This window comes from Coniosporium apollinis, assembly GCF_000281105.1.
Source record: "Coniosporium apollinis CBS 100218 chromosome Unknown supercont1.37, whole genome shotgun sequence".
Classification (NCBI taxonomy): domain Eukaryota; kingdom Fungi; phylum Ascomycota; class Dothideomycetes; genus Coniosporium; species Coniosporium apollinis.
Genome location: NW_006913299.1, coordinates 180301 through 207617, shown reverse-complemented (window position 1 = coordinate 207617; position 27317 = coordinate 180301). Strand labels below are relative to the sequence as shown.

Here is a 27317-nt window from a genome sequence, read left to right as displayed (position 1 = left end):
GACTTCAACGCCTTTCCTCCCGTGACCACTGCATTGTCCTGCAACAAAGAACAAAGAACATCATCAACCCAGCAGCATGCCTCCAGTAGGTTTGCAGCATTGTGCACGAGAATTCCGTGGCTGACATGGTCCGCCAGCGCTTTCTCACCAATCCACCGCCCAAGGTTCGCACTGCTTCGCGGCCACCACGTCCGATACAATGTCTCCATGATGCTGATCCGCTGGGTGAGGTAGACGGAGAGCGCGAGAGAGGCGCGGAAGTCCTTCTTCTGTACTGATCCCTATTGCTCAGACGATTGGCAGGCAATCTGACGTGATGGTTCGCAGGCGAACTATGTCACAAGGGATACAGCCGCATGAATGAGTATGAAGCACATCAGGGCTCGTATGACCATCAGCACAAGCAGGTGTGCAACGCTAAGCCCATCATATTCTGTTCCGCGGGCTTATCGTGTTGACTGCGACAGCGTCTCAAAGACATGAAGCACATGCAGCGTGACCCCAACGCTGCCGACAAAGCTCGCCGCGCAGAACGCAAGGCGGATGAGAAGTCCGGTCTCATCACCATCAAGCCACTCAAGCTCGGGTCAGCAACCGCTGCTAAAGGTGGCTTCAAAAAAGGAGGGTTCAAGAACGCATTCGGCGCGCCACAACCTGACGAAGGGGAAGCCACAAAGCCCGCGAGCGGCTTCAAGAAGGCTTTTGGTGGAGAAGGAGATAGATCTATAGTGAAGAAGACGGATGAGAAGGGGAGCGACACCGACGATTGCGGATATGAGTACTACGATCCACGGAAGCCAACCGGTTGCGGGCCAGCTTGTGCTGGGAAGAGCACTTGATCACTTGCCCTACGTCTTGGCCACCGAAACGGAAAGCCGGGGGCTCAGAAGCATTTGTAGGCGTTTTTGAACCATTCCGGAGATACCCATGTAAAAGCGCTGAGCGGGGTTTCTTTCCCTATCGATCACGATGGAACACTCGGATATCTCAAGCTTGCATTAATCAAGCCTTACTGCCCATTTCCAGCTGTCATCACAGTCAGTCCTGCTCAGTGAAGAATCACGCTGTTAAGGGGTTCTAAGAATCCTTCTCACATGTACAGTCTGTCTGCTCTTCGGCCCTGGAAGTTTCAAAACCTCAAACACGTTCTCTTCTCTCTTTCGTACACCTGTTGCTGCCAGATGCCGAGAGTGCCAACCCAGGTCGTTACTTGTGGCCCTCGAGGCTGCTGGATTGACCTGGAGTCGCCACTTAAGATCCCAAGGGGCCAATATCTCTAGAACAGCATCAATGGTCCTTCCGTCACCATTTCGAGCAGCGGAACAGACTATCCGATTTGGCCTAGATGTGGTATCACAGCCTCTCTTCCCCGTTTCAGAGGGAATTGCGTCTTTCTGTTTCTACAAGAGGACAAGGACATTGTTGACATACAACGATAATCGACCGGCGAAGCCTAAACGGCGCAGGTGTATAAGTTCGGCGTACCAGAACGGCGGCGGCGCCCGGCCAACGCCTCGGCGGGCTACCCACGCATGGTAACCTGATGGTGCTTAGTCGGGTCCCCAGCTTTGGCAGACTCAGACACTACGGAAGCCATGGCGTCAGTCTGGAAAATGCAAGTATATCGTCATGCCTGCGACCTCTTGGACAACAACCACGTGGCCTTGAGCGAACAAAGCATTGCCAGGTTTGCGTATAATGTCGCGCCGCACCGAAAGAGGTACCAAAGCGCCCGCAGAGCATTCAAACGGTCAGAAACAACAAAGGCTCGCGTATGTCAGGAGTTACACTTTGTTTTACCGATGTTCCAGGACATGATATATGTTTGCCGTGCCTGTTTGCGAATCATCCCCACGATGCATAAACGTAAGTATATAAAACAGCGACCCTACGCAGACTCTCTGAAGCAACGCAGCATATGCTCGCGTATCACACCACAGGTGACTTCTGTTTCCTCATCTTATAAAGTCAGTGTTCGTACAGTCTATCATAGCAGTATTGAACTCTATACCTCTGAAGTGCAAGTTCCGCTGGCAATTTTCTTTGTCAAGTATAGTCGGCAACAATGACGTTATCTGTCCTCCGGAAACCAATTCACATTGCATTCACAACGTCGTCTGTATAGTCCTGAGTCTAGTCACGCATGTGGTGAAAGTATGGACCTCGTCTCCTGCCGCCCTTATAAGTCGTGCGAGTTCCGTCTCAAGTTCTGCAAACACCTTCGAAGTTCGAATTTCAGCAGGCACGATCGCTAAGACTTTTACGCTCGACACACTCGTTCTTCGAATTTTCAAACAATAGGACCTACCAACGGAATGGCAGATCAGCATCCAGGCGATAGCCGCCGCTCTGGCAACGGCTCAAATGACCATCAGTCTTCTGGACGTCGCGTGCTGTCTCGAGATGAGTGGGAGTGCGATATATGCGGCGAAGAGTGCTTCTGTGGGGGTCTGCCAGACCTCGAGGGCGTAGGTGGGCCTGCCAATGAGTTTGGCATCCACCCGGAGCCTGAAGAGACACCTGAGGAGACGGTTGAACCTACGAATGAGTTCGACCTTCGTGCTGCCGCTCATGCCGCCTGGTTCCAAGCATGGACAGACCACTTCTACCAGAACCCGGCGGCAGCACAGGCCTTTCTTGCTGGAGGACTGGACGCCAATGAGCTGGGCTCAGGCAGTCCAGCCTTTCCAGCTTTTCCACCCGGGGCAGCGTTCCAACCTGCAGCCGAGGGGTCACTCTCAGTTCCACAATCATCGACCGTCGGGGGTCCATCAAGGACCACAAACTCAGTCTGCCCCTCATGCGATAGACCGGGCCACACTGCTGATAGTTGCTGGGCAACTATCCCGTGCAACCATTGCGGAAAGACTGGGCACAGCTCCGACCGCTGTTTCAAGGTCATTGGAACACCCCCGGGAATGACCCGCCGCGACCGGTATTTTTGCGAGCATTGTCGTCGCGAGGGGCATACGATGGATAGATGTTTCGATCTACATCCATGCCGCCTATGCGGAAACAAGGGTCACCTCCCAGCAAATTGTCGACAGCCCGAGAGCGGTCCTGCTTGGAAGGGACGACAGTGAAGCGAGGATGCTGAAATGAGGTGAGGCGTTCTGAAACTCTTATTTTCGGCTGCTTGGGAGGCTTACTGCATGCTAGGTGACACGGTTAGAAATTAGAATAATAGAGAACCGAAAAAAAAGGTAAAATCCTGAAGATATCTTTCCACCTGCTGCATAGTGACAATTTTACGGTGCAAGATCGGAGACGTGTTCGATGTTGCACAATACAGAACGCTAACTCGAACCCTTCTAGGTCTTTATAAATTAATTCTACAGTCCTCGGTCCGTTCTCGCAGTCAAGCTGAATCGGAACATATGCGGTTCCAGCTGGGAACACTCACAGCTCTGGGCTTATCTTTACCCGCAGTGAAGAGATGGACATCTTCATCTCGCTTGGGGCCTCGTAACTGGTCCGCATCCTACTCAAAAGTCTTCAGAGCCGTCTACACGTCCGAACAAGCGCATAAAGTCTGATCCTCGGATCGAACAGACACGTTCCTAACCTCTTGCGATCCGACAAGTGCACAAACGAAATGGCGGATCAAAACAGCAACCGGGGCTCGCGCAACGTGAACGAGCTAGGGAGAGATATGCATGATCAGAATCACCACGGCGTCCTACTGCGTGATGAATGGCCCTGCGAGATTTGCGGAGGGGAGTGCTTCTGCCACGACATAGCGGATTTTGAGGGTGTTGGGGGTCCTGCAGACGAGTTCGGAGTCCAGCTGACAATTGGGGACACCGGGCATCAAGCAAGCATGCGATACATTCAGCAGTACCCAGAGGCGAACACATGTTTTACTAGGAGCCTCGGATCCACTGATCCAGTGCCCCCTCCGACAACTGCGCCGAGAGCAACTCTAAGGACTGCTATCCCAGCTCCGACCAGGTCTACCCTAACTCAAGCTGCCTTAGTCGCTGCTCCAACAACCCAAACCTCCTCCTCGAATATAGCGTCAACAGCTCTTATCCCAGCTCCGGCGGCATTCTATCCCCCTCCGACTACACCGACAGCGCCGACAGCTAGACCATTCCATTCCCAAAATCTCCTCGATCCCGTGTGCAGCTCCTGCAACAAGAGAGGGCATAGCGCAGCCGATTGTTGGCAGACCGTGCCATGTGGCCACTGCAACAAAATAGGGCATAACATCCATCACTGCTACCAGATCATTGGGACGCCGCCCGGTCTTGCCCGACAGGACCGCTTCTACTGTGAGCACTGCGGCCGGCGTGGCCACACCCGTGATCGATGTTTTGATCTGTACCGCTGTAGAATCTGCAGCGGACGCCATCCTGTTGAGAGCTGCTACTGGGCCGACCTCGGATCTTACTCAGGTGGACGGTGGAGGTCGTGAGAGTTGTGATGGTGGTGGCACTGTATCTAATTCCTATTAATGTTGTAAAGCCTACGGCTGCTTTGTCATGAGCCGGCGCCCTGATGCACTTACTCTCGTTTTCTGTTTTGAGCTCGGATGACTTTTGGGTGATAATTGGGATGTTTAAGACGCCAGGTACCAGGGAGAAACTGGCGCGTGTCTTTGCATCTGCTGCTAAACAATGCCTCAATGATGTAAGCTTTCCATATCACGCTTGACAGCTGACTCTCACGTTTCGAGGGTCAATGGGAGGAAATTTCACCGTCTTGGGCCTCCTCGCCGTCGTAGTCACTAGAAGTCTTGGTCGTTCGCGTACGAAAATTCACAGCTCCGTGCCTCCTTCGTTCACCGATGGTGCCAGGATGGCTATTTTAACTTGAGTAAATTTTTCTAATCCTCTTCAAACATCTAAACCCAGCACAAATATCCATCGCATCCAAACCAAGTTCTTTTCTCTCAACTCAAGCGCTGGTCAAAAGCACTGATCACACAAATCAATCAAAATGGCTTACCAGAACCAAGACGATAGCAACGGCCGCAAGCACCATGACATCCACCTCACTTCCGACCCTCGAGACGCATGGGGATGCGAGATTTGTGGTCCCAAGTGCTTATGCAAGAACATACCCGATCCGGAGGGCGTCGGCGGGCCTGCAAGCGAATTTGGGATTGAACCCCTGGCCTTTTTCGACCAATTCAACGCACGTCCGGCAAATGCGCAGCCCTCTCTTACTGCGTGTTGGAGTGCTGCCGGCCCAGTAAATTCGACGTCAGATGGGCCAGCAATCTCCACTGAAGGTCCCGGTCCTGCTGGTCCAGCTGGTCCAGCACTCACACGAAGAGTCGACGGTCTCTTAATCATTGCTGCAGAGGCGCGGTTAGAGAGGAAACGGCTCGTCTCATTTCTTCGCACAGCTACGAAACGGAGATTAGTGGCGGGCGAGCTTTCCCAACCATCTCAATCGGAAACCGAGAGCTCATCAATTCTTCGGGCTAAGGCGCAACAACCTCCCACCGGACGTTTAGACCCAACTGGCTCAGTGTTCCAGACAGCAGGTGAGCAAGCATTTCGTACTACTGGCCCGGGTCCTGTTGGCCTGGCCTTCGCGTCGAAATTTGGGGGCTCATCAACCGTTGATACACAACCGGACTCGGAGGCGGGACACCTCGTGCTGACTACCATCTCAGCGGCTGCGGAACGAAAACCGACGACAGGACATCGTGTTTCAGTATCCTTACCGACAAAGATGGTCTCATCAGTCCTTGCTACGGAAGTGGACTCGTCAGCAGAGTACCCTACACGAGCAGCCTCTCCCACTCCCACAGCTGCGTCGAAGAAGCTCTTTTGTAACATCTGCAACAAAGCCGGGCACGTAGCGGCGTACTGCTGGTCAACAAACCCATGCAAGCGATGCCAAAAACTCGGCCACGATGCTCGGCACTGTTTCCAACAGCTTAACCCGCAACAAGACACGATAGGCCACAACCGGTACTGCGACTACTGCAAGCAGCACGGCCACACAGAGTATCATTGCCGTGAACTTCACTTTTGCTCTCTGTGCGATCAGAAGGGGCATACCGCTGACCGCTGCTACAATTTCTGCCGCCGCTGTCAGGTCAAGGGGCATAATGTTAGAGATTGTGATCGAGGATGGCGTTGATCGGGTCCGGATGATGGTGGCAGTGTTGGCGGCAGTCGCGATGACGGAGAAGCAGTCTGATCTTGTGTTTCGTGTCGGACTCTGGGAGGGCCTTGTTGTTGTTAGGATTTTTGGATGATAGAAGAGCATGAAGCAAGAGGATAGCGTGGAATGGAGCAATATGCTTACTGAAGCTTTCTCTGTTCGACCTCAAGAGGCAGGCACGCCCTGGTGCACTCCTCGCGCAGAAGCCCTCAAAGCAGTGGAGCGGTTTTCATACTCCTCGGAAAACGGCCCGAATCAAGAGCTATGGACTTCACGCTTGAACGCCGACCAAGCGTACTCGACTTAATAAAAGATTCAGGAGATCGAAACTAATGTTATGATAACGCGGCGGAAGAACATCTTTCGGTGTGCTTGTATGGTACTGTGGTCGAACTTGATGTTATGATAGTTTGATTGCACCCTAGGGCTTGAGGGTGGATGCTTCTTTCGTTCCTGCTAGGCCTGATGGCTCAACCGCACCCTTATGCTGATAGGCCCTCAGGTCCGCTTGCGCTTCCTTAGGCGGCTACGTGTTGTGCTGCTGGGCCTAGTAATTGGCGGTGCGGCATTTGATTCCTGCGTATTGGGTTGAACAGAGTCGGATGCTTCTGCAGTGATCCTTCTTCGCTTTCTAGGTGGCTCAACGGTCTTCGTCTTTGTCTTCGTCAACTATGTTTTGTTTCCGCTTGTTGTAACTGCCGACATTGAGGGTTGAGTCCCGTGGACCTAAGCGGCCATCGGTCTCCTCCTCATCGCCTATACCGTTCGTGTCATCTACCTCAACATTGTCTCGCTGCTGCAATTGCTCTTCTTCTTCGGCTAGTGTATGCTGAACAGTGGTTCGGTTAGAAGAGACGGACGCTATTGGAACAGCATCTAGCTCGAGTACCTGGGAATCTTGGGAGCCTCGAGGGTCTTCTCAGATCTGTCAGGTCGAGAAAGGAGCTGTTAATAGAACAGGGAGTAAAAGGCAGACGAAAGTGCGGAAACGAGAAAGACAGAGTTGACAGCCGTGGGAGTGGATTAGATTCAGCGTTTACCTCGCCTCGCCGTAATCATCTATGACATATAGTCCAAGACCCAACCTCTAGACTGAGCATTCAGACGAAGCAGTACACCCAGACGCATCCCTTCTTCTTTCTACCGCCTATAGACTTCATACCACCCCTACAACTTCTCCTCCATCTCAACCCCCAACCCCTCAACCGCATCCCCAAAATCCCTTAGAAACGCCCACCTCCCCCTCTTCCCGACCCCCTCCTCAAACCACCCATTCGCCACTTCCGGCCAGAACCTCAAGCACTCCCTCAAACTCTCATCATGCGCCATAACAACCAGTACCTCCTCCGCAGCATCAAACTCTTCGACACCCTGCACGCTCCACTCCGCCTTCTCTGCATCCTGCGCCATGCCCTCCGCCGTCTCGTAGAACGGCTCCATGGCGCTCTTGCGCGGGTGGATGCTCTGGAAGAGCGCACCGGGGCAAATGGAACCGAAGCCCGAGACGGGGGAGGGCGAGAGGGCTGCGGGGAGCGGGAGGGAGGGGGTGGGCCGGAACTCGCCGGCGTGGTGGCAGATATCGCCGCCCATGAAGATGAACGTGTCTTTCGGGCCGGTGGTCACCCGCGCGAGGCCGCTCAGGTGGCCCACGGCGTGGCCAGGCGTGTGGAGCAGGTAGAAACTGCCGTCGTTGAAGTAGTCGAGGGCGTCGAAGCGGCCAATTCTGAGATCGGAGTCGGAGAAGGAGAGTTCGTGGAGGGCGCGGCCTTCCCAGTCAGCCTCTTTGATGCCGGACTCGGGGTTCTGAGGGTACGCGGGCGTCTGAGCCTCCTTGAAGCCCGGGCCGACGATCAGGTCGGTGCTGGGAGGGAAGGTGGAGGGGTCGCCGGTATGGTCCCAATGGTGGTGGCTCCAGATGATTGCGCTGATGTCTTCTAATTTGAAGCCTTTTTCTTGGAGGATGTCGGCGATATTCTTGTCGGCTTTGACATTCCAGTCTTCCGTTTGGATACGTTTAACAATGCGCGGCGCAAGATCTTCCCAGTCTTTGCGCATGCCGAGGTCAAAGAGAACATTCTTGCCTTCCGGGTGTTGGACTAAGAATGAGAAGGACGGGCATATCAAGCGGTCATGGCCTTCTATATGGGGCTGGAGGAGCATGGATATAGGCAGGTCCAGGCGAGTTGTGCTTTGGCAGGATCAGTACCGACATACTCCGGATGGTGGTGTGTTCAAAGCCCTTACAGACCTGTCAATGACTGAAACAGAAACGGTAAAAGACGAAGCAGGAATATTGGGAGTCGGTGGAGCCTTGGGAGCCACCAGAAAATCTTTCGAGGACATGTTTGTAGGAAGAGGAGTAATTGAGATGTTCTGGTATAGCGAAATGCGAAGACGATGTGCGACAGCAAAGAAGTTGACTCTGGCTACCCGGAGTGAAGCAGAGACACTTATCTAAGAACTTACAGCAAATATTGGGCTAACGAAGTCTACGGTGCCGGGATGACGATTGGGAGGATCGTCGCATCGCCAAAGAGACGCCAGATGCAGGCTGTACCTTACAGCACGCAAGTATTACTTATCGAGTCTAGTCACGTGTGGGAAATGTGCTACTCCACATGCTAGGGGGTTTTATTAATGGTTCACATGAATTGAGGGGACTCGGTTATATCAGGAAGTCCCAATGAGGACGTGTTCTCAAGGCAGAGTGACCAAGATCCGATTGCATTGAAGAATGCATGCTATATGACAACGCTAGCCGTACACGCATATCTACATGAAAGATACGATGAGGTTCTCTTCTATATTTCAAAAGCTCTTTCGTTTCGTCGTACACCACACCCCCTACTATCCCAAGAGCGCCTACAACTTCGCCGACACCTTCTCCTTCGGCCCAATAAGCGCATCATAAGCACCTAAACTCAACGTATCTGTCGGCACAACCGTCGTGTGTGAGCTAAGGTTTCTCGTGTCCACCATCGTCGGATCGAGGTCCTCGATCTTCGCGGCGCCAATAAGCCGCATGTTCATCTCCATCTCGTCCTTTAGCAGCTGCATCGCCCTGTCGACGCCGGGCAAGCCGTACGCACTCATGGCGAACAGGAACGGGCGGCCAATACCGACGCCCTTGGCGCCTAGACATAGCGCCTTGATGATGTCCGTCGCGCGCCGCACGCCGCCGTCGATGTAGATCTCGATCTTATCCTCCAGGCCGCGCTCGCGCAGGACAGGCATCACCTCCGCCAGAACCTCAATGCCGGAGCGTGCAAAGTCGAGCTGCCGGCCGCCATGGTTGGATAGCACGACGCCTTGGACGCCCGCCTCGATGGCGCGGATGACGTCCTCGACGCGCTGGACGCCCTTGAGGAGGATTGGCATCTTGGTGATGGACTGGAACCAGGGGATGTCCTTCCAGCTGAGAGCCGGGTCGATGAAGGAAGAAATAGCGCGAGCGGCGCCCTGGGAGCGGTCAACGTCGTGGCCGCCCGTGGACTGCACGTTCGAGCCGACATCCGAAAACTTGGAGCGCATGTCCTTTTCGCGGCGGCCGAGCTGGGGCGCGTCAACTGTAATGAAGAGGCCCTTGCAGCCGCGCTTCTCGGCGTGCTCGACGATCCGCTTCGTGATGTCACGGTTCTTGTTGACGTACAGCTGTAGCCATTGCACTTGATTGCCTTCTGCGGCGTCTACAAGCTCGTCAAAGGAGCAGGAGGCGAGCGTGGGAATCATCTGGATCACGTTGTGCTTCTTCGCGCCGCGCGTGAGGATCACCTCGCCTTCCGGGTTTCCTAGCTTCCCGAGCGCGGTCGCGGTTACGTAGAAGGGGATGTCAACTTTCGTGCCTAGCATCGTAGTCGAAAAGTCCACCTTTTCTACATCGACGAGCACACGGGGACGGAACCAGATCTTGTGGAAGGCGGAGTGGTTTTCTCGCATTGTCTGCACTGCTTGTCAGCAATTGTCTTCGCACTTGCGCAGGGAGAGCGCAGCACGCCTCCTTGCGAGGGATAAAAAGACTCACAATCTCGTCATCTGCACCACTTGAGTAGTATGCCCATGCAGTCCTCTTCATGACCCTCCTCGCCACAGCCTCGAAGTCCATAAGATTGTAGCATTGCTCCAGAATCGGCATCCTCTTGATCCGCTCCTGCCTCTCCTGCTCCTCCGGATCCTCCTCCTTCGTCTCCTGCTCCACCGTGTTCATGTCCACCTCGCCCAGATGGAACTTCTTGTCCAGAAACTTGTCGAGCGTGTCTGGCGGGTGAATTGGATCATACTCATCCGAGGCATCTTTGCCGGCGTACTTGAGGATAATCTTGGCGCCACCGGGGTGCTCAGGTAGGAACTCAGTTACATCGTAGGCACGCCCGTGGATGATGACCCAGCAGCTCTCGCGCGAGTTGTGCTTGCCCACTTCCTCGCCTGAAAGCTTGACGGCTTGGGTATCGTTGCTGGTGTGGTTCATGGTGGCGGCGGCGGGCAAAGCACGGCAAGGGCAAAGGAACTGAGAGCGGGAGGGGATGTGAGGGAGAGGACAGAAGCTCAATTGATACTACGGGAAATTTGGAACGCGTAAGGCGATTGCCGAGGTCAACAACGAGGGATTGCGAGGTGGAAAACGCAGGACACGGAGCATGCAGATTAGTTTATCTAGTGTTGATCGACGTCGGCGGCGGCTGATGACAGTACAGAAGAGGCTGGCCGCCCCTCGGTTTAAAGGCAGATGGGAGCAGGGTGCAGCAATTCGATGGCCCGGTTGCCGACTCCCCCACAACGGCTTCGGGTCGTTCTGGATAGAGCCGGAGAAATCGGGGAAGCTGGGGCGAGCCAATGAGCGAATTCGTATTTGCCGCCAAGCGGAACGTCGGCGAGAAGGCCGTACGATCATTTTCTAGATCTGTTTTGCCATCTTAGGTCAACTAATTTGATGGGCACTTGAGAGTTGACAATCCACGCATATGCATATGCATCATGCAGAAGTGTCGTGAAGCATTTCAATTTCATTCATAGCAACCGCTAAACTATCTCATCCCATCTTAAAGAACCATCCGTAAGGTATCAACTGCCATGAGCATCCCTCCTAGAGTGACTCAAGGAACAAAGAAACCCATTCCCGTGCAATCTTGTCGTGCCCACTCGCATCAGATAGATGGCATGTCGGTAGTCAAGCTGAGCTTGTTGACTAAGAGGTTGCCTCCGGGTTCTTCGCGCAGCTGCTGCATGCGCACTTTCCTGGCGGGCAGGGGCAGTTTCCAGCCTCAGAGCCGCAGTTGCACTTGGTCCTGTCCGAGCCCGCAACCTTCTCCATGCCCATCTCCTCAGCGCCGGCCTTGCTCTCCACCTCGGGATTCTTTGCGCAGTCACTGCAGGCGCACTTGCCCGGTTCGCAGGGACACTTCCCGGTATCGGCACCGCAGTTGCACTTGGTCCTATCGGTACCAGGGACCGACTTCATGCCGGAGGAAGAGGAGTCCTTGCCCGACTTCAGATCCGCAAGATGGCGGGCCTCGTTGTGAACATCAACAGCCTGCTTGTTGCTGGTCTCGTAGAACTGCCGAAGCTTCTGTCCGGTTGGTGTGTTGATTGCCTTCTCGAAGTAGGAGGACAGGCCCTGCCAGGCGTTGGCGGCTCTATCGGTGATGTTGTACTTCGAATCCATGTTCTGGGCCTTCTCAGAGGCGTGGTATTTGGCATCGAACTGCTGGAGGGCATTTGTGAAGCGAGCAGAGATGCCATGCTGCTGATCGAGGGCGATGGCTCGCTCGATGGCCTTGTCACCGATGGTGTAGCCGTTTGCGAGGTACTCGGCGATGATGCGAGAACGTGGTTTGTCCTCTTGAGCGACGTCGGTGCTCTCGTCCTTGCTCTCTGAAGCGGCAGCGCTACCGGCAACCTCGTCGATGCTCTTACCGCTGGTAACATGAACTTGTGCAGGGCCGAGCTGAGTGTTATCAAGAAGAAGGGCAGTCTTCGCGGCGGTCTCCTTCTCAAACGTTACTGAGGCCTTCTGTGAGGCATCGGGGGCATCTGAGATCGGTGTGACTGAGATGGAGCTGATCTTGCCGCAGAAGCTGAAAAAGTCTCGGACTTCCTTCTCGCTCGTCTGCCTAGAGATGTTCTCAACGTGAACGGTGGTCGACATGGTGATTGCGTGGAACTCGTAGATTGATTGGGAAAATTCAAGTGGGTCTTAATGAGAAGGCTGGCACGATTCGAATAGAGTAGACTTTCGAATGAGTCAAGTCGGTGATTGAGGTGGATGGTGTTAGGATTGGGAGATTGTTTGTGTGTGGCATGGAGGGGCGACGTTTTCTAGAAAGGCCAGAGCAAGGAGGGGCATGACGTAGCTCAGCAAAGCCACAACTAGCACGAGACTTGCATTTGAGGCAAGAACATTCACTGGTGCCTGCCTCCACTGACATGTGAATGCTTCATGACTGCCTTTCTGATGCGGAGCCCTGGCTGGCCTGCGACGACTGTACGCGGACTGCACAGCCACCACACCTTCATTCTCGCGGACCATTTTGTAGCTCAGCTGAACAGGCTAGGGACCTTACGTATCTCGAGACTGACGTACTACAAGGAGATGCCTCCGCATGCTTTGCGGGCGACGAGGGCACTGCATATCGGTTTCGTCACCCATCAATTGGCCTGTTGTCTATGTTTGCCAGCTTCGCGTTTGTTTACATCGCCTCTACTCGAGTCTCCCAGGGAGAGCGGGTAAGCAGGTCCTCGATCCCTTCCTTTCAACCGTGGAACTGCTGGACGCTGAAAGGTTTAGCGTTCCACCTCAGAACTCGCCGGGACAGGACCAAAGTCACTCTGGGCCTCAAGGGGTCGCCCAAGCCAGCTTGTCAATCCGCTGAGATACTTCGCTTGCCGCCTAGGAAGGAACATCAACACGCTGCGGTATTCTCTCTGCAGAGAGCATCGTAGGCTTTTTGGTGAAGTTTTGTCATCTTAGGGACTGCTATGAACACGCGCCTGGCCTACGCGCGGCTCAGTAAACATCATTAACCCAAGCCCCTGCCAACGCTCTTGGGCGACGTTGCGAGCTTACAATGGTCTAAGCCGCGTCTGGATGTAGCAGCCTTCGCTCTGCCATTATCAAAGAAAATCTTTATGGACTGTCTTGCCGTTTCGTCAGTGCGAGAAGATTCGGTTCGCGAACACGAGTACGAAGACTCCGCAGGCATGTGACCACCCTCAGGATACTCGTAACATGAGGTGGTTCAGCAGAATCTCTTCGGCGCCGTTCACGCGAGACCTCTCGGGTCATCGGACATTGCCATCCGAAGCTTGGCCTCGCCGCTGTCCGCAACCGCGGGGATCACCAACTTCAATCGGGGCAGCCGCACAGTTCATTCTATGGCAAATGCAGGCCGGCCCTCGGGCGTCGTTGATCGCCTCTCTGCGAGCGAATACGCGTTCGAGACCACGCTCTCAGCACGCTTTCTGAAGATTAGAGTGTCCATGTCTTACTTTTTGCTCAGAGCTGCCCCGCAGACATCCTCCATCTCGAAGCGGAGACATTCAGGCATGGCTTTGGCCGACCGGTGTTCCAATTCCCATGCTGGTTCGGCCTATCAGAGAGAGAGCGCACATGCAGCAAGCGGCTGGATCCATGCGCTAACGGCTTGCTGCAAAACATATGCATGCCAAGATGGCCAGGGTCTTTGTGCTTCAGCTGAATAAAAGAAACCGCGGGCTGCTGTCGACGGTGGATGAGTCCGCCGGAGAGGCGCACGGTAAGTTCGCGGCGCTGCAATAGCTCAGAATACGTTTTTAGACCCGTCGTATCCGCCAGAGTGTTTCGAGAGTATGATTTAACCTGTATTTGCATTTGCTGCCGCGGTCAGGTGTCGGGCTTGTCTTGTGTGCTGTGTGCTTCGCGGCCAAGTCGATCGGATATCGTCTGGAAAACCATCGAAGCTTAAGCCATGTCAACCAGTAAGACAAAATTTAGCGCGCAGTGGCTTGGGAACCATCGGCTCATTGGTTCCGCTCGGAGACGGCGATAAACATCTCTGCCCTCTGCCCCTCCACCTTCTTTTCTACCACCTCATATCTTCCTCCAGCTTCAACAGCACAGTCGTTACTCACTTGGGCGACAACAGGTCAAACGTTTTGAAGCTCATCCCTCAACTGCAGAGAAGCGGTGTTCATTGCGTGTTGGCATAACCGTAAGATTTACACTTGAGTCAAAAGAGATGTTTCTTACACAGACACAAAGACTACCCCGTGATCCGGAGAAATTCCCAACAGCGCAGCTGTTCTTGCTCGGTAGGTATCCTTAGGTGTCTGACCCGCTTCCAATCGTACGTAGGCTAAGTTGGATTCTTTGTAGCTCTTGTTAGGCTTGCAGAACCAATCGCTCTCACGTCAATATTCCCCTATGCCTGGCAATATGTCCTCGAGCTTGAAATTAGCGATGACAGCAATGCCGCGTTCTTCGCAGGCATCCTCATTTCCGCGTTTGCTTTCGCTGAGGCACTCAGCGGCATGTACTGGGGAGTTCTCTCCGACAAGATCGGTCGCAAGCCCGTCCTGCTCTCTGGCTGTGCTGGAACGATGCTGTCGCTGCTCATAATCGGCTTTGCGCCAAACTTCTGGGTGGCATTGGCTGGAAGGGCGCTCGGAGGTTGCTTGAACGGCAACATCGGAGTGATCCAGACAATGGTGGGAGAGCTGGTGTTGAAGCCAGAGCATGAGCGTAAGTGCTCTGATTCCAGACTTATATATACAGTTGCTAATCATTCACAGCGCGGGCCTATGCAGTCATGCCTTTCGTCTGGTCTGTTGGAACGATCATTGGTCGTAAGTGCAGTCGTTTGCCTAACATTTCTCGGAAGAATTACTAACAGCGCTTCTTAGCTGCGATTGGTGGCTACCTTGCGATGCCTGCAGAAAACCTTCCTTCTGTCTTCTCCTCGTCTGGCATCTTTGCGCGTTTCCCTTACCTCCTTCCAAATTTGGTTTGTGCGATTATGCTCCTATGCTCTATTATCGCAGGCTACATCTTTCTCGAGGAGACACATCCTGACCTACAACCATGGAGTACTCTGGAGGATCTTAACCATACTTCCGCGAGGACACCGCTTGTACCTACCGCAGGCTCCACGGCACACGCTGCGGCAGACCTCCAGACAGAGTCGTATGGCACGTTTGATGCCGTGCGGATAACTGAAGACGAGGACTGGGTCGTCAAGGCAGACGGTCGTCCTGCCTCAATTTCGTCTGCGCCCAGCGAGAAGGTTTTCACGAAGCCCGTCATCATGCTTGTAGTTGCTTTAGGCATTTTTACCTACCACAGCATGACCTACGATCACCTCCTTCCGATATTTCTGCAGGACAAGTGGGTCGAAGGAAATACTTCAGCACTGTCCGCACTCCCTGGGTCCTTCGCAGGCGGCATCGGCTTATCCATCCAAGAGGTCGGCATGATCATGAGTGTGAACGGCCTTATAGCTCTCTTCATCCAGGCACTAGTCTTTCCATTGATGGCGTCTTGGCTCGGAGTCTGGAAGCTCTTCGTTCTCGTCACGGTCTGCCATCCAATTGCCTACTTCGTCGTGCCTTACCTTGTCCTTCTTCCGCAAGACTGGGTCCTGGCAGGCATTTACGTGTGCCTGACCATTCGTAATTTTCTCTCCATCATCGCTTATCCCCTTCTTCTCATGCTTATAAAGGAGGCTTCTCCTTCGCCCTCGCACCTCGGAAAGATTAATGGCCTTGCCGCCAGCACCGGAGGCGCTTGCCGATGCATCGCTAGCCCCATTGCAGGCTTGCTTTATGGGATTGGAAGCCAGCTGGGTTTCACCGCACTCTCCTGGTGGGTCAGCGCCGCAGTTGCCATCCTTGGTGCTTTCCAAATCCCCTTCATCACCATGCAAAAGCACAAGACAGCTACGATTCGGGCAGCTGTAGCCTGCCGGCTCATGCCCGAGGAGGCACCGTTGAAGAAGAATGTTGTCCATATCAACATTCAGGAGGTCGATGAACAGGTATAGGCCGGTCCTTACAATCTAATTTGTACAAATGTGAGCTTACATGGAGTTTTGTGTTCATGTTCTATGGAGTTCATGATATGCATTCTGCTCGGCGTTGTAGCATCGTCGGATTTGCTGTTACGTTGCAATGCTTCACGCTTAACGAAGATTGGGCGGCATTCTAGCGCGGTGTCTGGAGTTTTGAGCATTTGAATGGATTTGTTGTTGGCTAGGATTTTGTCATTGTTTTCTGCTATCTATCTAGCCTCTTCATCTGCGGTTCTAGTGTTTCGAAGGATTGGAGCATGGTTGTATGTAGTGATCATTTGGTAAAAGGAAAGATAAGTTCAAGCAGCCACCGACGAGATCACTGTCTCACAGTCATTGGTTTGGACTCTGTAAGAAGAAGGACGGATGCCGCTTGCCAGTGACCCAGTCCCACTGCGCCATGTGCAATGCACGATACCAGCAACGCGAGAGCCCCACGTCCAATCACTCCTTCCCTCCACCTCCAGCAACCACTTGGACCAGAATGAATATCCCAATCGCCCACCAGTACCTGAAGAAATATCCTCGTTAGCAGCTGCCATGACGAACATAACAGCTCCCCCTTCCTCCCACTACCACATTAAGCCCAACGAGAAACTCACTTCTGCAGGAACGTCTTCTCCTCCTTGGCCCCTTCAACCTTCCCCTCCTTGTTCAGCACCACCGGCCGATTCAGCACCGGTCTCGGCCCCTCATTCCTCCCCTGAACCTCAACCAGCACCTCCTCCTCCCCACTCCCCCTCGCGAACGCCGAGAAACCGACCCGCCAGACCCGCCCCTCGCCGTCCGTGAACAGCGTCAGCTTCTTGCGGTATGCTGGGTCAAGCGAGGAGGCTGATGTCGCGATGCCGGTCCAGCTGGCTTCCGCGGGGGCCTGGGGGTCGTGCAGGCCAATGCGGAGGAGGGCGGTGGCGTCGATGGGTTCGGTGGGCGGGGTCCAGGATTCTAGGGTCGCGTTGAGCGTGGTTGGGTTGTAGGAGATTTGCGCGAGGGGGGTGGGCGTGGAGGAGGGGAGGACGGGCCAGGCGTAGATTATGAGGTCGAGGTTTGAGACGGGGGAGGCGGCGAGGGTGAGGAGGGCGGTGGAGAGGAGGAGGAGGGGGTGTGGGAGGCGCATTGTAGGCGGTGTTGTTGTAGTACCTTATGGTAGCGCAGGTGTTTCCATGAGAGCCCGCATGCTCGGGTGCAGTAGGTGACGTTCTCGGGTGTGGAACGGGCCGATGTTAGCTCAGCCTTGCGCGCGACATCACCACATCACTTCACGCCGGCATACAGGGCTGCCTTGGATTAGGTAGTGTGCTAGGAGTACATATAGGTACTCAGTGACACCATACGTGGTATGCATCCACAAACCCTCATTTTTACCCAGCGAACGCCCCCCAGTGGCGTGTAATACCGTTGGGCCGCAAGGCGTACCAACATGCACGTCAAGCGTAAGGACAGGAATCTGTCGTGGACGAGGCTGCAGAGGCAGTGCGTGAGATAAATGATTAACTCCCCATCAAATACGTCACACAAGTTACTCCGCACGAGGCTGAATCGCGACTTCGCGAGTGCGTTCGCGCTTTTGCACTCAACGTTCATCTTCATTTTCCCCATCCAAACGTCCAAAATGGAGGTTGCTCTGCTTACTGCCGCTATTGTTTCTACGTTCGCTGGCGCAACTACTCTGCTTCGCAGCTGGCGCAATGATCGCCAGGCGCGGAGACAGGCGCGGAGGCGTCCGAGAGGAAAGCAGGCCGCTGATGGCGCCTCCAGCCTAGAGGTGGTACTGCAGGATGGGGGCCCACGCGTACAGTCCGAATATGACAGAGACTTTGCAAGATTAGGGGAGCTATTTGGCAGGGGCGACTGTAAGTTCATCGCTCTCCAACCTTGCAAACCTGCTGTTGTCGACAGCACCTCTGTCCAGTTTCTGGTCTACCAGACGATGGACGTGAGCCTTCGCCAGCTGATCTCCGCAAAGAGATGGGACGAAGCCAGCTGAAGGACCACGTCATCGTGCTCCAAGGCACGATAATCACGCTTTTGCAAAACGCACAAGACCGCGCATTACCGGCAATCCCACAGCTGGGTCTGATATTGGGAAATTCGGAAGCTTCGCGAGACGGCGCTATTACCGCACTTGCGAATCAGTACCAACGCATGCTCCAGACCAAACCCATCGAGTAGCCAATCCCACAGCCCGCTGTAGAGCCATTGTCGAGCGGAGGCCCCTGTTCGTCCTTGCAGCGCTGCCCTAAAGGCTTCAATGCTATGTTTGAATTCGAATTTAAGGACCGCGTTAGAAAAGTCCGTGCAAAGTACCTGTGCCGGAACTGTCCTGCAGTATTCAACGCACTCAAAGGAGTAACAAGACAGGATCATCAACAAGGCTACTTCCTTCGTAGGCCTGACGTTGTAGTCTACGGTCTGAACTCTTACCACTCAACAAGCGGGACGCCTTTTTGGTGTTTTGTCTGCAAGCAGTGGATCAAGCGTATGTATCTGGATCACCCAAGGCATCGTTCGAAGGAGGAACTTTTGCTGCATGCGGATCAAGCTAGAAGAAGCGTTAAGAATCGTTAGATTTTGAGACTTTGGAGCTCTATTCAATTAACTTAGCCATTGCAACTCCTGTGGCGTTGAGGGTCTGGCGAGAATTTCTTCTTTGGCTCTGATTCACAAGCCTATGATGGGTTAGACCTCGTCTCTTTACTATTCTGCATATCAAGCAAGGGGCAACGAGTACCATCCCCCGATGTGGTATTGAAATCCCTGCTCCGTGCGTTCTTTAACATTTATTTCGTTAAGCACAGTACCTTGTATGACTAAGAAGGACAATGCCAGAAAGCACTCCGCAATCCTCCAGTCAAGGAAGCAACTGCAGTAGACGCCCGTCAGCATCCGTTGGTAGCGCTGTCTTGGTCTCTGTTAGTATGAGGTTCCCCAACAGCTCCTGTCGCACGCGTACAGCGGTTCGTTGGAGGTAATGTCTCGGGGTGTGTGAATGGCCTGATGCCAGACCAGCTAGGTATCGCGTACAAGCAAGGGCGGTCTAAAACAATGAACGCGGCGGGTTGGTGGATAGGTCTTGGGTGAGGAAGACCTGCCGCGTCCATTTTAGACTGCCCTTGGGGTGTCGCGGGAACCCCGCCTGTCAATGAAAATATCCCGCCATACAGAACGTGCGGCGTCTTTCAAGCTGAATGCATGCAGCGGATGCAAGAGAACGGTCGTAATTCCAACCACCAAGCCCAACATACCTAGGTAGTTCTCAAGTGTCCACACACAAAGCTGCCTCAAAGGTCGATCTGCAGCCCTGCAGGACCCCACCCACGACATGGACCCCTACCCGCAATGATGCCCCGCCCCCACTACAAACATCTGCGATATGATCTCATGTTTCTCAACCCTTTCCGCCCGGAGTTGTTAATCGAAGCTGATTCTGCCCTGGATTGTCCTGAAAAGCGTCGCAAATAGCGTGATCTGTACCATATTTGTCGAAATCTACAAGCCCCTCGTAATACCTTACTTTCCACTTCCACAGTTACACAACAGCCCCGCTCGCAACCCTAGTGTTTTCCTCTCTGCTATACACACAGCACGATTGACAGCAATCGCGCAAAATGTCTACAGATCACCGAAACGAGATTCATCCCCATGTCGACCACTACATTGGCATCGATGTGGGGACAGGCAGCGCCAGGGCCTGTATAATGAACGACCAGGGGGACATCATAGGATTGGCGAGCGAGAATATAGGGCTTTGGCAGCCACAGACGGGATACTATGTACGCGAACGAGACTTCCCAGTACACAATTGGCAAGCTTGAGACTTACAAAGTATACAGGAGCAATCGACTACCGACATATGGCGTTGTATCTGCTCCTCCATCCGCCGCGCAATGACCCAGCACAGCATCGATCCCGAGTCCATTAAAGGGATTGGCTTCGACGCTACATGCTCCCTCACAGTCTTCTCTGGCGACACAGACGAGCCTGTGTGTGTAACCGGGCCGAACTTCGATAACCATGACGGAAACGACCGGAATGTTATCCTGTGGCTAGACCACAGGCCTGTCGAGGAGACGCAAAAGATCAATGCCACGAATCACAATCTGCTGCGCTATGTGGGCGGCAAGATGTCCATTGAGATGGAGATACCAAAGGTGCTGTGGCTGAAGAACAACATGCCGAAGGAGCTGTTTGACCGCTGTAAGTTCTACGATCTGACGGACGCTCTTACGCACATTGCCACTGGAAGCGAGACGAGGAGCTACTGCAGCGTCGTTTGCAAGCAGGGCTTTGTCCCCGTCGGTGTGGATGGCAGTGTGAAAGGCTGGCAGGAGGACTTCCTGAAGGAGGTTGGGCTAGAAGACCTCTGCGAAGACAACTTCAAGCGGATGGGAGGAGTGGACAAGGTGGTAATGTCTCCCCTAGGCTAGTGACGTTGACCGCCGCTGACGCATGACATGGCAGAACGGCAAGTACTTGACAGCCGGAGAACTTGTCGGAACTCTGAGCGAGAAAGCCGCCCAAGAGATGGGCCTTCCAGCAGGCATCGCAGTCGGCAGCGGCGTCATCGACGCATACGCTGGCTGGATCGGCACAGTAGGCGCAAAGGTACGGCTGAACGAGCATCAACTCGACGACCATGTGCCGAAAAACGACATCCATCAAGCCTTCACCCGCCTAGCAGCCGTAGCAGGCACCTCGACCTGCCATCTCGCCATGTCCGAGAAACCGGTCTTCGTGAACGGCGTATGGGGCCCCTACCGCGACGTCCTCATACCAGACTACTGGATGGCGGAGGGCGGACAGAGCGCGACGGGCGAACTGCTTAAACACGTGATTGAAACCCATCCGGCACACCAGGAAGCCATGTCCGTGGCCGAGACCTACAACACCAACATCTACGACTACTTGAACCAGCACCTGCAGGAGATGCAGGAGAAAGCCGGTGCGCCGACCATCAGCTGGCTGGGCCGGCATTTCTTCTTCTACGGCGACTTGTTCGGTAATCGCTCGCCCGTGGCCGATCCGAACATGAAGGGCGCAGTCATCGGTCTTAGTTCTGACAAGTCGCTGGATGGCCTCGCTCTGTACTACTACGGCACGATGGAGTTTATCGCCCTACAGACGAAGCAGATCGTCGAGGCGATGAACAAGTCCGGCCACGTCATCTCGTCCATCTTCATGTCCGGCTCGCAGTGCCAGAACGCCATTCTGATGGATCTGATCGCGGCGGCCTGCGATATGCCGGTGCTGATTCCGCGATATGTACACGCGGCTGTGGTGCATGGAGCGGCGATGCTGGGCGCGAAGGCGGCGAGTACGGATAAGGACGGGAATAGCGAGCCACTGTGGAACATCATGGATCGGTTCAGCAAGCCAGGGAAGGCGGTACAGCCGACGAAGAACGAGATTGAGAAGAAGCTGCTGGCGGCTAAGTACAAGGTGTTTTTAGAGCAGTGTGAGAGTCAACAGAGGTATAGGAGGGAGATTGATGAAGCGGTAAAGGGGTAGAGCAAGTGAATAATTTAGTGCTTAGCTCTCTTCTCACAGACTTGTATATACTGGGCCGGCCGGGTGGCTCAGCTATGGTCTAGCTATTCAAATGAGAATTTCTTGTAGTATGGGTACTGCATCTTGGGTTATTGTTCCTTCTTCCTGCCCGATTGGGACGTTATATTTATCCTGTCCGCAGTAGCCAATGACAACCAGCGTCGCATTACTAACACTTCGAGAAACGGGCCCTCGAACGTTTTCTTACATTACTGGAAGCACTGGACACCTCGAGTAGGTAAGTAGTTCTGCAGTAAAGAAATAATTGCGCGAAGATGAACATGCCAAACACATGTCACTCCACAGCAAACCCTTGTCAGCCGAGGTTGGGATGTTGTGACATTTGAAGTGACGGGAAACACTCCCCGACCCCAAACTGCCCAGCCAACCTCTCCGTGATGCCCTTCGCGGCTCGCGTGCCTCTGCTACACTCAATCGCATCGCCATTGAGACGATGCGACTATGTCTTCCGTGAGCTCGTCGTCGTCGTCTGGCAGTAAACCCGATAAGATCGACCCCGTCCTCCGCAATGCGCTCCGCTACACCGTCAGCGCGAAGGAATACAAGCTCCTCCACCGGTACCTGATATCTCGCGCGCCGGCTGTGAAGAAGAGAACGCCTCCACCTCCGCGGTATGAGGCGATTGTCAAGAGCGGCGATGATTACAATGCGGCGGCTATCCGCGCGTCGCTGAGGCTGGCAGTGACGACGTATGGAGCGCTCAAGGCGTGGGAGTACTTCACGACGAGGGTTTTGGCGAGGGGGAGGGTTGTGCCGTATGCCATACAAGCCCCACGGCATGCGAAACATGACTGACTCTATACTGGTAGGCCCAAGACGAAGACATCCCTCTGGAAATCCCCCAACGTCCGCCTCTCATGCTCCCTCTCCCTAATCCTCCTCTTCCACCGCCTCCTCCACCGCTTCTTCACGCGCCTCCGCGAGAGCCTCCTCACCGACCAGGCGAAGCCCTTCCGGCGGCGCAACCCGCGCGTCTCCCGAACCCTCACCTCCCGCCTCGCGCCCGCCATCGGCGCCAGCCTCTCCGGCTTCTTCCTCGGCGTCTACCCGAGCGACCAACTACGCATCACCATCGCCATCTACATCTTCACACGAGCCCTCGAGTTCGTGTACAACGGCCTCGAAGACCGCGGCTGGTTCAAGAACCGGCCGTGGTGGTTCGGCAGCTGGCTCTGCATGCCCGTAGCCTGCGGGCAGCTGCTCCACGCCTTCGTCTTCGACCGCGACTGCTTCCCCGAGTCGTACGGCCGCTTCATCCTGAACCACTCCCCGCAGTACATCCAGGCTCGCCCCGCCACCTACCCCTCCCACCTCGCCTGGCCCTCCACTTTCTCCATCGTGGATAACCTGGCCGAGATATCCCGGCTCAAATGGCCGCCTTTCATCTCGCCGATCCTCTTCCCAAACGCCCAGACCCTCCCGGCCTCCGTCCGCACAATCTCGCCCATCACCTCGCCTGCCCATCCCGCCATCAAATCCCTCTCCTGCGCGCTCCTCCACCCGCATGACCCCTCCTGCCTCCGCACATATGTCAGCTACTGGATCCAGGCCTTCCCGCCCGTGGCGCGCTTCTTCGCGCTCGTGTTCAGCGCCATGGGCGTGCTGCGGTACAAGGCGTTTGCCGCGGACCCGGTGAGAGCGGTTGCGCGGCTCGTGAAGAGCGTGCTGAGGATGAGTCTGTTTATCACGGGGAGTATTGGCACGAGCTGGGCGTCTATTTGCCTGTTTGCGCACTTCTTGCCCCGGAAGGTGCTCCCGACGCAGAGGTGGTTCCTCGGCGGGTTTTTGGGCGGGTGTTGGGCTTTCTTGGAACGGAAGTCTGGGAGGAGTAATTTCTTGTATAGTGCGAGGTTGAGTCTGGATAGTTTGTGGAAGGTGGGTGTGAAGCATGGGTGGTGGAGGGGCGTGAAGAATGGGGATGTGTTGCTCTTCGTGGCGAGCTTGGCGGTGGTGAATGCGGTGTACGAGGTTGATCCGAAGGCGGTGAGTGGAGGAGTTGTGAGGAAGGGGCTGGGGATGTTGAGGGGGGAGGGGTGGGTTGATCGGGCGGCTTTGTCGGGCGGTGCGGTGGGTAGTATTGCTGGGGATAAGGATGCGGAGGGTGAGGCGAAGATGAGGGAGAGGGAGATCAAGGACACGGGCGTTGAGATTCTTGATGGTGAGGAGGAGGAATTAGAGAAGAGGGAGTAGAGGGTCTGAGGTCAGAGTATCCGGCAAGGCTGTTCTCTCGGTGTGCTTCTTCTAGCAGTGTCGCGCTGCACTTGAGTGTTCAAGTGAACTCGGTGCATCTGGGTCGTTCCTGATGTGCTGGCGGCATGGCTTATAGCGAGATGTGGGAGTATACACATGTGTGCTACCACTTGTGCAATTTTTATTGATCTTAGGCGTTGTGGGTGGACTGATGTATCATGTGTCCGAGATCATGGATAGGAAAGCTTTTAGGCAATACACAATATGTCTCTCTGAACTTCATCCTTGGTATTGCGGTTTTACTACAGATCCGTCGGCAACAGGATGAATCAAACGCAGACATAAATGATTACCATGTGCAGCCTGGAAGAAGTAGGAATCCCGCGATTGCGGTATAGCTGGCCTGGTGAGAGGGGAGTACTTGAGCGAGGTACTGAGAATGTAGCTCTTCGTTAAAATCGCCGGAGAGGACTTGGGAGCGAGTTGACCATGCTGACTAGAGCCTTTTACCACTTCGATATGTACGTGAGATCCTTTCCTGGCGACGCCCGTCAGCTGTGCAGCAACTCTCTGATCAGTTCCCAGGAATTGAGGAGTAAGACGATCGGCTGATGCGGTCGGTCCAGACGTCCAGACCTCACGACTGCAGGGTGCTGGAATTGTAAACATGCTGCTCTGCTTACAGAAAGCCTAAAATGAGAAACAGTCATGAGCTCTCGAGAGTGTGGAATGATCTAGAGGTGATGAGAGTGTTTTCATGGTAGGATCATGTTCATAGACAGGAGCAAACCCCCATGGAAGACAGACCTCTGATGGTCACCTGATACCGTAAGGTATAGTCTATCGACCTTGGGGGCACCGCTCCGACTCCGACTTCTGGCTTCACCTCTGACTTCGACTCCAGCCCTTACGAGGAGCCAGTCGAGTCATGGTGGCGGCCAAGTTGATCGCCAATCGTTTCTGTGATGCTCTCCAGATTTCTCCAAGGACCCCCGCCCGCAGACATGCCCAGGTGCTCGCCCTTGGCCTTCCCCCATCCGTGCATGTGGCTGCCGGCACGGAGGCTGTGCAGCATCTCCAAGGCCAGTTTCGCCTTGCCGCCAGGTCTGGATCACGAACCCACTCTTGTTGCAATTGGAGGGCTTCCGGCACACTGCACGCCCAAACCGTGAGGCCAAGACGATTCCGCGCAGAGCACGCCAGCAGTCCATGGACCCCCTTTGGCTGAGGATCCGCAGCATCCGTTGCTTACGGTAATTCTGGCCGATCCTCACCACCTTCGTGCAAGATGTCCTCCATTCCGTTATCCTGATCCTCCCTTTGCTCGCACATCTTCTGTGACTGCGCCTGCTTTTCATTTACATACTGGTTTTCTTCAACTACGTGCGCCGACCCATGTCTCTCAAGCGCAGTACTTGACGTTGAACGTCTGTCGCCTTGTATCTCCTTGCTTAATCTCAGCCTGTAATCCGGGCGCTATTCCGCCAGCCGACGAGCTTTTTTCTCTCAGTCCGAAGCACGATGGCTTTCGCGAGTTATGCCTCATGGTGCATACTCTCTCTCATTACCATGGCTGCTGCGCAGTCAGTAGTACCCTCCAACGCAACGGACCACGCCATGCCATCCCCGAATCAACAAATCCACATGATACTGCGAAGTGATGGATGGGCGATGCATTTTCCGCTGGAGCCGCTATCCACAGCTCCCAGAGATCCTGTGTGTACTCTATATGCCTTCGCCTCCCTAATAACGTGCTCACCTTTTCGACAGGCGATTAACCTAGAGGGGGCTTTCAAGTTCACCAACGCGCAAACGGTAGAGAACGTTACCGCTGGCGACATCACCTACATCAGCTGCGACATCTCTGCATACAATGGCGACGCCACTGGAGCCGCGCGAACTCTCGGCAGGGCCGTCGACAGCGGGGCAGTAGCCGCGGTCCTGTATAGCAACACCTCAGACTTCTGCACGTACACTGCCGGACCGCTTGTGAGGGGAGGCTTCCATCACGTCTTCTCCATGACGAACAGTAGCGCCGCTACATCGATCCTTGCGCAGCTGCAGGGACCGAGTACGGGACCTAGCGGGCATTTAAGGGCACAAATCGGACAGAGGTCGAATGGGTCAAATGGGTCAAATGGGTCAAATGGGTCAGGGAATACGACCAGCAACCAACAACAGAGTGACAATCCCCTGGGCCGATCGCCGTCGACCGCTGTTGCAATGATCATATTGTACAGCATCACAGGTGTTATCACGGGGCTGTTTCTATTGATCATCGTCACTGGAGCTGTGAGGGCGCATCGGCATCCGGAGCGCTACGGGCCACGCGACGTACTCGGCCGGCCGCGTCAAAGTAGAGCGAAAGGACTAGCGCGGGCGATGCTGGACACGATCCCCATCGTCAAATTTGGCGAGAGACTACCACCAAAACCCTCGGATGTCGAGCTCGCAGAATCTGCACGCGCCAACTCCGACCCACCGGCTGCAACAGCAACTGCGGCAACAACAGAGCAGAATGCCGCTTCAGATAACACAGCTGCAGCTACTGTACCGCGTACTGAAGAGGACACAAACGCAATCACGCCCGCCGTTGTTCCAGCGCCAACTCAAGCCCAGGACATCGTACCAGACGATTACAATACTTGCTCCATCTGCACCGACGACTTCGAGCTCGGCCAAGACATCCGCGTCCTCCCCTGCAACCACACCTTCCACCCCGCCTGCGTCGACCCGTGGCTCCTAAACGTGTCCGGCACATGTCCCCTCTGTCGCATCAACTTGCACCCCACTGCCTCGAACAGCTCCGACCAACCCGCCAATGGCGCCGACGCCTCAAACCCCAACGCTACCACCGAGCTCCCGCCACCTATAGACAATCACCCCCGCAGAGCGAGCACTATCAGAGAGTTCCTAAATATGCGGAACACGCCTGTCAACACGCCGCCGGAGGAGCTCGTGGCGGCGCTGAACAGGCTAAGGGAGGCGCAGAGGGCACATGGGCCTGCGCAGGATGAGGCGGCGCGGAGAAGAATGAGGAGGCTGTCCAGCAATGTGAGGGAGACGTTCGGTATCCGGACGCGGAGAAATGGGAGTGTTGCTGCCACGGTGGCCGAAAACCAGGCTGGCGAGGACCCGGGCCGGGGCGCGAGCGTGGCTGCGGGTGCTGGTACCAGCGCTGGTACTGCTGGTGGGGCAGAACAAGAGCAGCGGGAAGGCGCTGATGGGAGAAGGGCGACGATTGCTTGAGGGCATTTGTAGAACATGACGAATGGATAGCGCGACTAACGGATTGGGGCTATGAAAGGGAGTCTGCATTTTGGCCGGTGTCCCTATCTCTGGGTCGGGATGTACGCTGCACTGTTTGGATTCAAGGTTAATGGTTATGGTATACCCAGA

General features: G+C 54.8%; 10 protein-coding genes across 10 annotated transcripts; 6 read left to right on the top strand and 4 right to left on the bottom strand.

The window, feature by feature from the left end:
• Positions 1–76: 76 nt before the first annotated feature.
• Positions 77–839, top strand: W97_07056 (uncharacterized protein; the record flags this gene model as incomplete). The annotated part of the gene is made up of 5 exons (XM_007784928.1): positions 77–85; positions 138–164; positions 235–271; positions 328–407; positions 468–839. 5 exons carry the CDS (start codon positions 77–79, stop codon positions 837–839), a joined length of 525 nt encoding a protein of 174 aa, XP_007783118.1.
• A 6451-nt stretch (positions 840–7290) lies between these two features.
• W97_07055 (uncharacterized protein) lies at positions 7291–8466 on the bottom strand (the record flags this gene model as incomplete). The annotated part of the gene is made up of 2 exons (XM_007784927.1): positions 7291–8311; positions 8372–8466. The coding sequence occupies 2 exons, from the start codon at positions 8464–8466 to the stop codon at positions 7291–7293; spliced, it is 1116 nt and encodes a 371-aa protein (XP_007783117.1).
• Positions 8467–8985: 519 nt separating this feature from the next.
• W97_07054 (L-lactate dehydrogenase (cytochrome)) lies at positions 8986–10588 on the bottom strand (the record flags this gene model as incomplete). The annotated part of the gene is made up of 2 exons (XM_007784926.1): positions 8986–10062; positions 10145–10588. The coding sequence occupies 2 exons, from the start codon at positions 10586–10588 to the stop codon at positions 8986–8988; spliced, it is 1521 nt and encodes a 506-aa protein (XP_007783116.1).
• Positions 10589–11305: 717 nt separating this feature from the next.
• W97_07053 (uncharacterized protein) lies at positions 11306–12265 on the bottom strand (the record flags this gene model as incomplete). The annotated part of the gene is made up of 1 exon (XM_007784925.1): positions 11306–12265. One exon carries the CDS (start codon positions 12263–12265, stop codon positions 11306–11308), a length of 960 nt encoding a protein of 319 aa, XP_007783115.1.
• A 2068-nt stretch (positions 12266–14333) lies between these two features.
• On the top strand, positions 14334–16133 carry W97_07052 (uncharacterized protein; the record flags this gene model as incomplete). The annotated part of the gene is made up of 4 exons (XM_007784924.1): positions 14334–14406; positions 14471–14836; positions 14887–14940; positions 14998–16133. The coding sequence occupies 4 exons, from the start codon at positions 14334–14336 to the stop codon at positions 16131–16133; spliced, it is 1629 nt and encodes a 542-aa protein (XP_007783114.1).
• A 471-nt stretch (positions 16134–16604) lies between these two features.
• W97_07051 (uncharacterized protein) lies at positions 16605–17277 on the bottom strand (the record flags this gene model as incomplete). The annotated part of the gene is made up of 2 exons (XM_007784923.1): positions 16605–16671; positions 16763–17277. 2 exons carry the CDS (start codon positions 17275–17277, stop codon positions 16605–16607), a joined length of 582 nt encoding a protein of 193 aa, XP_007783113.1.
• Positions 17278–17772: 495 nt separating this feature from the next.
• W97_07050 (uncharacterized protein) lies at positions 17773–18332 on the top strand (the record flags this gene model as incomplete). The annotated part of the gene is made up of 2 exons (XM_007784922.1): positions 17773–18013; positions 18073–18332. The coding sequence occupies 2 exons, from the start codon at positions 17773–17775 to the stop codon at positions 18330–18332; spliced, it is 501 nt and encodes a 166-aa protein (XP_007783112.1).
• A 1436-nt stretch (positions 18333–19768) lies between these two features.
• On the top strand, positions 19769–21668 carry W97_07049 (uncharacterized protein; the record flags this gene model as incomplete). The annotated part of the gene is made up of 3 exons (XM_007784921.1): positions 19769–19933; positions 19994–20566; positions 20622–21668. The coding sequence occupies 3 exons, from the start codon at positions 19769–19771 to the stop codon at positions 21666–21668; spliced, it is 1785 nt and encodes a 594-aa protein (XP_007783111.1).
• A 501-nt stretch (positions 21669–22169) lies between these two features.
• On the top strand, positions 22170–23918 carry W97_07048 (uncharacterized protein; the record flags this gene model as incomplete). The annotated part of the gene is made up of 2 exons (XM_007784920.1): positions 22170–22483; positions 22538–23918. The coding sequence occupies 2 exons, from the start codon at positions 22170–22172 to the stop codon at positions 23916–23918; spliced, it is 1695 nt and encodes a 564-aa protein (XP_007783110.1).
• A 1569-nt stretch (positions 23919–25487) lies between these two features.
• Positions 25488–27167, top strand: W97_07047 (uncharacterized protein; the record flags this gene model as incomplete). Its single annotated transcript, XM_007784919.1, has 2 exons — positions 25488–25634; positions 25689–27167. The coding sequence occupies 2 exons, from the start codon at positions 25488–25490 to the stop codon at positions 27165–27167; spliced, it is 1626 nt and encodes a 541-aa protein (XP_007783109.1).
• Between the last annotated feature and the right edge of the window lie 150 nt (positions 27168–27317).